Source organism: Mastomys coucha, unplaced genomic scaffold (genome assembly GCF_008632895.1).
Source record: "Mastomys coucha isolate ucsf_1 unplaced genomic scaffold, UCSF_Mcou_1 pScaffold21, whole genome shotgun sequence".
Classification (NCBI taxonomy): Eukaryota; Metazoa; Chordata; class Mammalia; order Rodentia; family Muridae; genus Mastomys; species Mastomys coucha.
In genome coordinates this window covers 14439773-14450662 of record NW_022196904.1, presented here as the reverse complement: position 1 = coordinate 14450662, position 10890 = coordinate 14439773, and the positions used below count along the sequence as shown (strand labels likewise).

The 10890-nt window shown below is 50.9% G+C and overlaps 1 protein-coding gene across 1 annotated transcript in view; it reads right to left on the bottom strand.

The window, feature by feature from the left end:
• Slc1a5 (solute carrier family 1 member 5) overlaps nucleotides 1-7508 on the bottom strand; it is a 16561-nt gene extending 9053 nt beyond the window's left edge. The window contains exons 1-4 of the mRNA XM_031385474.1: nucleotides 6290-7508; nucleotides 3114-3156; nucleotides 2209-2253; nucleotides 1684-1725 (exon numbers count right to left, since the gene is read on the bottom strand). Coding sequence (XP_031241334.1) covers nucleotides 1684-1725; nucleotides 2209-2253; nucleotides 3114-3156; nucleotides 6290-6855 — 696 coding nt within the window. The 5' untranslated portion in view covers nucleotides 6856-7508. The remainder of the gene's footprint in view (nucleotides 1-1683; nucleotides 1726-2208; nucleotides 2254-3113; nucleotides 3157-6289) is intronic.
• Nucleotides 7509-10890: the final 3382 nt, after the last annotated feature.

Here is a 10890-nt window from a genome sequence, read left to right as displayed (position 1 = left end):
AAAAACAGATTATGAAAGGGCTCAGCCCACTTCAGTCAGAGCACCACCCTGGGCAGATGGTTCTGGATTCTCTAAGAAAGCACACTGAGCAAACCAATAAGCAGCAGTCCTCCTTGGCCACTGCTTCAGTTCCTGGCTCCAGGTCCCCGCCTCAGAGTCCCTTCATGATGGACTGTACACACACAGCACTAAGGTGAAACAAATCCTTTCCTTCCCAAGTTGCTTTGGCCATGATATTTCTCACAGCAATGAAAAGCAAAACTAGGAGGGCACCCAAGCAAGGCAGGCGCTGAGAGGAGGTGTCAGCTCCAGCTCGGAGTAGATGGGGCTGGGATGGAATCTGGACCCCAGCATTCACATCACAAGCTGAGTGTCCTACAAACACCTTTAACTCCAGCTCCAAGGGATCAACCCCTTCTTTTGGCCTCTGTGCACAAAAGCAACACACATCAATAAATCAGTCTTTAAAATGGGTGGGGGGGGTTTCTGACACCATGAGAGACCTACCCGGTGGACGGAGAGAACAGACTCCTACAAGCTTGTCCTCTGCCCTCTACAAGTGCACCCTGGTATGTGTGCACGCTCGGGAACACACATTTACATAAAGTTCTAGAGAGCAGAACCCAGAAGTGATTATAAACTGAGCATTCAGACAATGAGAAGAAACCTAGCCTGCCTAACAGGAAGCGAACCAGGCACACGGGATTACAAGATGAGGCTGAGGGGGTGGGAAGTAAGCGTCTTATCCATAGGGACTCTAGAGAGAAGGGAGACATGGCACTGGGGACTCCGGACAATGGACAGGATCAGATCGGCACTGTAGACAGACCCTCTGAACATAAGGTTATGGGGTGGGTGGGAGAGAAGGTGGGATTAGGTAGGAGAAAGATTGGGAAAGGAGAAAATCCACCAGTGAGGGGCTGGAGGTGTGGCTTGGGACTAAGGGCTGCCCTAGCAGGCATTAGGGAAACAGCTGATCCCAGAACCTCAGGAGATACTGAGGAATTCCATAGGATCTCTCAAAGCCCAGGCTGGCCTCTTCACTCCTATGTATCCAGAGATAACCTTGAACTTTGATCCTTCTGCTCCCTACATCTCTAGTGTGGGATCACAGACATATACCACCACTCCTCCTTAAAGCTCTGTCAGGGACTAAACCCTGGGCTTCACTCACGCTAAACAAACGCACTAGACACTAAGCTATATCCCCAGCTCCAAAGGCAGCAGACTTTTTTGTTTTGCTCTTTTTCTGACTCAAGGTTTCTCTGTGTAGCCCTGGCTGTCCTGGAATTCACAATATAGACCAGCCTGGCCTCGAACTCAGACATTCACCTACCTTGGCTTCCAGTGAGTCACCACTGCCAGCTTGGACTGCAGACTTTAAATCAAATTTCACCATTTACTTTTTTTTTTTTTAATGTGCTTGCCTGCATGTATATCTGTGTGAGGGCATCGGATCCCCTGGAACTGTAATTAAAGATAGCTTCCAGCTGCCACATGGGTGCTGGGAATTGAACCCAGGTCCTCTGGGAGAGCAGCCAGTGCCTAACCGCTGAGCCTTCTCTCTAGCCTTCACACTATATGTTTTCTGGGGGAAGGCTCAAACAGCGAAGGGTGGGGGGCAAACTGAAAAGCCACAAGGGGCCAGTGGTGTGGAGCTTCTTCAGCCCTCGCCTTGCTTACCTGGACCATGGTGGTACTGATCTCTCTCCGTGTACAGGCTTTCTGCAGACAAGGTTGGGAGGATTAGTGTCAACTGTCATCATGGCTCCCCACTACCATGCTAGAAACAGCAATGCCCAAAACCTGCTCCATTCCAGCCACTCCCCCCTCAACCAACCCCTTTATCCCCAGCTTTTAAGATAGCCTCTTATAGCCCAGGCTAGCCTAGAACTCCCTATGTAGCCAAGGATGACCCTGAGCTCCTGAAATATCTGTACACCTATTTATTACTGGAATCACGGGTGTGTGCCAGCATGTCTGGTCTATGCGGTGCTGAGTATGGAACCCAGGGCTTTGAGCATGCTAGGCAAGCTCTCTACTCACTGAGCCACAACCCCAGTCTCAAGGATTGCACACTAACCCCAAGTTTAAATCTAAATTCACACTAACCTTTTGGAAGACTCAAAAGACAAAGCGGGGAAGGTTGGGGTGGGGTGGGGAATACACGGTGCCAGTGGCAAGGCTGTTGGGCCTCCATCAGCTCACCTGTATTGTACATGCCTCGTCTTTGGATACATATGAGGTAGCAAACTGCAGATGGGGTGGGGAAAAAAAAATTCAGTGTCAGTTGTCACCAAATCTACGTCACTGAGAACAAAGCCCCAAACCAGCCCCAAACATCCCTCATTTAGCCCTGTAGCCCAGGCTGACTTCTAGTTCCCCTACATATATAGTCAGTGATAACCTTGAACTCCTGATTCTTCCTCATCCACTTCCCAAGCATTGGGATTACAGGTAAGAGCCACTCATGCCAGTTTCATTTATTGAGATTCTATCGCCTTGTGTAGCCTGAACTCTCTGCTCAACCTCGGCCTTTCTGAGCCAGCATTACAGGCTTCACCAAGCCTCTCCCATATTCTCCTTTCTTTTTAAATAACTTTGTGTGTGTGTGTGTGTGTCTCGTATATACACTAATGCACATGTGGCACATATGGCCCCTGAATGTGTTTGGAGGTCAGAGGACAACTATGTATTTTGAGAATCAAACTTAGGTTGCTGGCTCACACAGCATATGGCTACCTGTTGTCTGGTCCACCCCCCAACCCCCAATCTCATTTCTTTCTTCTTTTTTTTTTTCTTTCTTTCTTTCTTTCTTTTTTTTTTTTTTCGAGACAGGGTTTCTCTGTGTAGCCTTGGCTGTCCTAGAACTCACTTTGTAGACCAGGCTGGCCTCGAACTCAGAAATCCGCCTGCCTCTGCCTCCCAAGTGCTGGGATTGAAGGTACGCACCACCACCGCCTGGCTCAGAATCTCATTTCTTAATGAGAAAGGCATGGATGAGTCTCAGTGGCAAACCCAGCACTCTCTTTGCAAGCTCCTACGTGCCTTTTCCTTTTCTTGTCCATCACCACCCCATCCCTAAGCCCCTGGGCACACCCCAGAGGACTCACAGAGCGGAAGGCAGCAGACACCAGATTGGAGGGGAAAATATTCCTGCAGAAATAGACACCAATGTTAGATACTGTCATGGGAGATTGGGGAGGGGGCAGGCAGGCAGAGAGACTGGGCTGGCCTCCTGGAGGCTGGTGATGGGAATCTCTCTTAGTTGCTTAAGAAGGGGGATCCTGAAGTACTAGACTACAGTCACATTCTTCACACACACAACCCCACCCTACATATAATGTTTTTCGATAGTATCTCACTATGTAGCCCTCATTGGCCTTGAACTCACAGAGATCCACCTGCCTTTGCCATTGTGCTGGGATTAAAGGTATGCACCACCATGCCTGGCCATAAAGTTAATTACTTGGCGGGGTGGGGTGGGGTGGTGGTGGTGAAGGGGCATATGTGCCCCTACTTGTGTGCAGGAGTCTGTTTTCTTCATCTATTGTGTGAATTCCAGAGAGCAACCTCAGGTCATCAGGCTCGGCAAAAAAAGTACCTTAGGCCCCGAGCCCCACCCCCCACTGATCTTCTCCCCCCCCATAACAGAGGTACAACGAAAGCACCTTGCCCATTCCACTACTAAACTATATCCTCAGAGCTATTTTCATTTTTTGAGACAGGGTCTTGCTAAGTTACCCAGGCTAGCCTTAAATTGTGTAAGCCCAGGCTTGCCTCAGACCTGTGGTCCTTCAGCCCCTAGGGTATAGTTGGAGGTAGACAGTCTAACACCACAAGCCAGCACACCTTTTGCAGGATGTGGGAGTTTCAATCGGCCTCTTCTGGCCCTAGGAAGTTGGTGTTTCAGAACTAAGGGATTGTGGGTTAGGAAAAGGGCAGGGTCACACCAGGCCTCAGCTCCACCCCCAGCAACCATTTAATCCCCTGGGCTCTTGCATCAGCTACTTCCTGGAGGGCTAAGGACAGGGTGATCTCTGAGGAGCAGGCTGGTGGGTCAGAGAGCATGGGGTGGGGGGGAACCTGGGCATGATGAATGATGGCGTGGAAGGCTAAGCCACATGGGATGGGACGGCTGTTCCCGTCATGAATATGCATCTGTCCTTGCATGGCCGCTCGTGCGTGGAGGGTGTCTGCCACACGCCAGGTGGTACAGCTACTGCTTTACAAAGCCAACTCCTTTTTAACTGAAGGGGACTCCAGGTGTGTCGGGGAAGGGATGGGGACAGCTGAAAGGACAAGGTTATGCAATATGACCCTGTCTAAAAACCCATAGACAAAGGGAAACTGAGGCACAGAAAGGCAAGAAACTTTCTCAAGTGAGAGACTGTCCTTGTTCATGTGGCCCAGGATGGCCTAGAACTCTTGATCCTCTTGCCCCCACCTTACCGTGCTGGGATTTGGTGGTGTGGACAGCCATGACTTGTACTACCTACCCTCTTGAACACGGGCTTAAGCATTCACATGGCCAGGGGCAGGATTGAAGGTGGCATCATGCCAGTGGTGATGTGTGCCTTTAATCCAGCATTCAGGCAGCAAGAGGCAGGTGGATCTCTGAGTCCCAGAAACAGAGAAATCCTAGCTCAACAACCCCCATCCCCAACCCCCCAAAAAAAAATAAGTGGTCCGACTAAGTGTGCCTGTGTGGGAGACTTGTGGGTCGGGGGAGCTAAATAAAGATTCCCAGCATACATACGGCAGCTTACAACCACCTCTAACTTCAGTCCCAGGGAATCCAATAACCTCTTCTGGCATCTGTGAGCACCAGGCACACATGTAGTGCACACACATACATGCAGGCAAGACACTCATACACATAAAATAAAAATGTAAGGAGTATCTAGTCCCTCATGGGTATGTGCGCCTCACAGCTAGTTCAAGGCCGCGTGGGCTGCTGAGTGCCCAGGTCTACAAGCTTAAAAACTGGGTGTGAAGTATTCTGACCAAGAGAGTGGTCAGCCAGCCAAGTGTGAGTTCTAGCTGTTTTGAGCTTTCATGGGAGGAAAAAGCCTCTGCTCATAAGCAGCCTAAAGGTGGGTGTGCCTACTTGCAGCCCAGGGCAGGGCCCAAGATCCAGCTAATCTCCACCAGCCAGAAGGTACCCTCAATATGGACACCATGAGCACAAGCCTCCATGTCACTTCATACTATGGCCCAGAAGCAGAGGATGCCCTGTTTTCTGACTCACTGTTTCCACACCCCCACCCCATCCCCACCCCGCTTCTCTCTTCCTTTCAGGAAGTCCCAATCTGAAGATACTGAATCAGAGGCCCTCATGGTAGGGCCACGTGGACCTGGAGTCTAAGTCCTCCAAAGTAGGGAGGGTACAAGAAATATAAATGTCACTCTCCGCTTTGGGGAAGGCACTGAAGGGAGCATACAAGAGGAAATGAGATGGTAGGGCAGGGAGGGAGAAGGCACCCGAAGGCTGGCTGCCTGGCCCAGGTGAACTAAGTAGGGTTGGAGAGAGTGAACAAGAAGCTGTGTCCTGGCGACTGACGTGTGCAGACACTCCTATTGCTGGGAATCAGGCAGCCTCTCACATCACCACTGGGCCTCCAACGACTCATAGGAGTAAAAAGGCCGCAGACCCTGGGTCCAAATCCTTATCCCGGAGCCTCATCTCTGCCCCCATTGCCACCCTAAGAATCTCTCCCAGTAGTTTCCACAGAGTTTTTGTTTGTTTTTGTGGTTCTTCATACCTTTTATTTTAGGGGGAAAGGGGTCTGGCTCTTTTAGGGCAGACCTTGTATCTCTTATGACACTTCCTTTACAAGCCAAGGAAGGGGGCTGAGGCAAGGAGAGCAGCCTGAGCTACGTATAGCAGGACTTGTTTTCAGTAAGCAAAATGATGCTCCTTCATCCCAGCCACTAGGGCGATGGAGGTAGGGAGCTAAGGAGTTCAAGGCCATACTTGGCTGTACGAGACCCTGTACTGTCTCTCCAAAAAGCATAACAAGACTAAGAAGGTTTATGATTTTTCCTTCCTCTAAAAGCCCTCCATGTCTAGGCCCGCCCCCAAATTTGGAGAACTTCCGTAAAACTTCACCCTTCCAAGATGTTAGCGGTCCTGTCACCATTACCTTGTCTCCCTAGACTCAGAAGGCATGTCTCAATCTGGAGGACCCAACCTTGGTCACTGGTGGCTGCTCCCCAGAGGGATAAAGCAGAAAGACTGCACGCTTGCATTGGCCCCTTCCCACCCCACTGCTAGGTGGGAACGCACCTCGCGAGATCCAGAAAGGAATCCAACACCTCTTTGTTGGGTGCATTGCGGTCACAGGTGTCTACAACAGAGTCGTTGATGGCGGTAAAGGCGGCGCCGGGCTTCAGCGCCAGGGCCAAGCCCACGCCGAGCGCCGACGCGAGCAATGTGGTGACCAGGAAGAAGAGCAGCGCCCAGGCGCCCACACGGCCGAGCGCGCTAGGGTCCAGACTGGCTGCACCTCCGATTAGACTGCACACCACGAGCGGCAGGATGATCATCTTCAGCAGGCGCAACAGCAGGTCTCCAGGGAAGGCGAAAGCGGTCAAGCGCGCGGGGCCCAGAGCGTCAGCACCGCCCGCCGCCGAGACCACCAGCCCTAGCACCACGCCAGCCACCACGGCAGCCACCGTGAGCAGCACCAGCAGGTTGGCGCGAAGGCAGCGGCGCACTTGGTCCCGGGAACCGCAGCAACCACCTGCTTTCGCACCCTGGTCCTCTCTGGATCCCAGCGCGGGGCCACCGTTCGCGGTGGGATCCACCGCCACCACCCCTTTGGGGTCAGCCTTAGGGGGATCCACTGCCATGCTGAGCCGTAACAGGGAGGTTCCTTGCGCGCCTAGAGACTGGGTGTGACGTCCTTAAGACCGAGAGTGGAGACTGAAACTTTGTAGCGGTCCTTGAAGTTGTGCGTCCACCAGATCTCGGAAACTGGAGGGTCCTAAGCTCCTCGAGCTGTGCGCGGAGATCCCTTTATTTTTTCTCGGTGATGTCGAATCCCTGAAGACTGGGAGTCGAGGGCGCCTGTGTAGCTTTTCTTTTTTGTTGGGGTAGGAAACAGCTCTTCAGACCAGGACGTAGGGGTCTTTGACTCCCTGAAGGGTTAAGGGCGCTCAGGTAGCGGAGGTCTTCAAGATAAACCCAGGTGGCGTAGATCTGGGATGCCTGGCTCCGGGAGACCGAGATCCGTGATCTCGAGACTAGGGCGCCTGGCTCTCGGACTCTTGGGTACTGGAGACCTAGAAGGAGTGGACTGAGCTCTGGAGAGAAAATCAGATTTCCAGATGCAAATAGGAAGCAGCACAGGGATATGGAAAGTGGCGCCAAGGAGGGAAACAGACACCTCCCAAGCCGCGCCGCGTGGCTGTGAGGCTGCTGGACGGAAGCGACTAGGATTAAAGACGGAGGGCGGGACTTGAAAAGGCGGAGGCTGTCCCGCAAGCGCTGATTGGTTATGGAATATTGGACGCCAGGTGGTGAGCGAGGGGCAGAGCCAAGATCACAGAGGGCAACCTAGACTGAATAACAATGCATAGCCAGGGGCGGGGCCGGGAAGTGGGCAGGGCCAGAGAGGATGCAAAAGCTCCAAAAGGGGCGGGGCGACGGGAAACTATCCAACCCACACCCACCCATACCCACTTCAGCCGCGGTCAAAAGAATCTAATTGTGGGTCATATCTGATAATCCACAGTAGGACCCCTAGAAAGGGCAGACAGATGAGTGGCACACACCTTTAATCCCTGCTCTCAGAAGGCAGAGGCAGGCAGATCTCCGTGAGTTCAAGACCAGCCTGGTCTACAGAGGAGTTCTAGGACTGTCTGAGCTACATAAAGAAAAGGAAACCCAGCCTGTAGAAACTAATGGGGGAGAGAGGAGGGGAGGGGCAGCAAACCCCTGATATCCTCCTGTGTTCTGTTTGTGTCTGCCAGCAGCAGTTACAATCATTCACTGCCGTACCAGGCTTTTACATTGAATGTAGGGGATTTGAACTCAGGTCCTCATGCTTGAGCAGCAAACCATTCTCTTTGCTCAGAGAGTCACAGATTGGGTGCTCCCCACAGGAGCATGGCACTACACACACACACACACACACACACACACACACAAATAAACAAGTATATAAATAAATGTAGCAAAAAATAAAATAAAATAAAAGGCCAATTCACCACAAACTCCATTCTTAGTTTGGACACTGTTACCCTCCAAGAGTAAGAATAATAGACTTAGAGAGAAGGAGGAGGAGCAAAGAGGCCTCCTGAACCCAGAATCGTTGAGACATGTAGGGTGAGGAAAATGAGGTTGAAGTTTGTGGGTCAGGATTGGCTGGGAGTGTTCTGCCCCCAGTAAGAGAAATACTCAAACTGCTTCCAGCCAGCTCTTTGGCCCAACCTCCTACCCGGATTCCTTGAGATTTCATCAGTGGGAGAAAGGCCTGGGGCTTCCCAAAGGGTGAAGCAGGGCAGTGAGAGACTGAGCTGAGGCAGGAGGACAGCCAAGAGTCCCTTCCTGAGCTCTGTTGACCACTTGGGAAATGCCCTAAAAAATGTCTGTGGGAAGTCTGGTGCATACCCAAAGGTGGAGCAGAGGAGACTACAGAACTCAGTCTGTTGTGCCAGGACCTCACCGGCAGCTCTCAGGACTGCAATCCTAACTATGGAAGTAGTCCAAGGCCATAGCCTGGGCCACAGACATCAGGAGTACAGATGGGTACGAGGGGCTGGAGGGAAAGGCTAGCCTGAGAGAGGGCAGGGAGGGCGTCAGATCTCATTACGGGTGGTTGTGAGCCACCATGTGGTTGCTGGGATTTGAACTCAGGACCTTCTGTAGAGCAGTCGGTGCTCTTACCAGCTGAGCCATCTCGCCAGCCCCAGAAGAAGGGTTTCTCTGTGTGTCTCTGGCTGTCCTAGAACTTGCCTTGTAGACCAGGCTGATCTTGAACTCCAAGATCTACCTGCCTTTGCCTCCCTGCTGGTATTAAAGGCGTGTGCCGCTTGCTGTCCCCGCCGCCGCCGCCACCACCACCACCACCACCACCACCACCACCCACCTCACCCCCCATCATAGCTTTTGAAGGATAGTGTCATCCATTGGAATGAATAACAATGACAACACTCACAAGGCAGAATTGTAACTCAGAAAAAAGGTTACCTGTAGTGAGTGGCACCATTGACACCCTGTCTCAAACCAAAAAAGTATATGAAGGATGTATATAGATTTTATGAAAATATTACATCTTATCATTATTAAAAAGGGTTTTTTAATTACATTTATTTACTGTGTGCGAATGCATGCTCATGAATGTGTTGAAGCCAGAGGACAACTTACAAGGTTAATAGGTTCTCTCCTTCTATCATGTAGGTCCTAGGAATAGAACTCAGGTATTCAGGCCCTGCAGCAAGTACCTTTACTCACTGAGCCTTCTCTGCCACCCTGTTTACGGATTGTCTTCCCAGCAGCCATGTTTTCCTGGCTTAGAAAGAAAGGTAGCACTCATCTGCACACGATTCTGTGGTGCATTTGTTTTAGTTCCCACAATTCACTAGGTTAAACCCAAGTCCACCCACAGGACTGTACACATTTCGGCTGCCAAAGGCACTGGAGCTAGGAGTTAATGGCATAAACGATCCCCATTTCCTGCTGGCCTTTCAGACCTGCCTCTCACTAGGTGATTTTAGCAAGGTCAAATAGCTCCTGCTGGGAGACAGGAAGCCCCCATAGCCACAAAAGAGAAACGAGACTGCAATGTGGAATCAGAAGGGACCCATTTTTACCAATATTGAACCATTTAGCCAATTTTGAACTGTTTAGGAATTTAACTGTACATACTGTGAAAGAATGTACTATTATCTTTTCTCAAGGAAGGGAGAGAGTGGGGAGGAGGGAAGGAAAGAAGGAGAAAGGCAGGACAAATCTATGAGAGTCACGACTGAGCAATAAACCTTTGCTTCTGTATTTTATTATTTTACTTGTATGGGTATTTCACCAGCACCTGTGTCTGTGTGCCATATGCATGTCTGACGGCCCTGGAGGCTGAAAGGGGGTGTTGAATTGGCTGGATCTGTAGTCACAGATGAGTGTGAGCTGCCGTATGGGTGCCGTGAGGTGAAACAGGGTCCTTTTGGAAGAGCGGCCAGCTCTCCAACCTATAAACTCTCTCCTTTGTAACCCAGCAGGAAGTTGGGACCCTTTGTGATTGCTGTGGAACCTAATCCACACCCACTGAAGCAGCCTGGCGTGAGGAGGGTTGTGATCACTGGCTTCCCCCAAGTTCACAAAATGATGACTCTGAGACTGAATTACTATGAATAGTTGCCTAGGTCAAAAGCTTTGGCTTGTTCCCGATAGCCCCTAACTCAGTTATCCCATTTATCTTCTAAGTGCCACCAGATGGTTGGTTATCTCTCCTCAGGTTCATGTGACCATCTTCCTCAGATTTTGGGGCGAATCTCTGGTGCCTGACTCTATCCCAGAAGAGTCAGGAATCCTCTCTCTGTACAGAACTCCCATCTCCCTGTGTCCTGCCTAAGCTAATAGGTCAACCACATTTTACTGACAGGTGATGCTTCCATACATTGCATAAAAGATTCTCTTTTTAAATTAATTTGTGTGTGCGAGAGAGAGAGAGAGAGAGAGAGAGAGAGAGAGAGAGAGAGAGAGAGAAAGAGTGTGTTCACACTGTGTTTACACATAGAGAGGTCAGAGGACAACTTGAAGGAGTCACTTCTGTCCTTTATCACATGAGTCCTGAGGATTAGACTCAGGGTGATGGGACTGGTGGTGTCCACTTGTAATCAATCCCACTATTGGGAAGGCAGAAAACCCATGGGACCAGATCAGTGGCT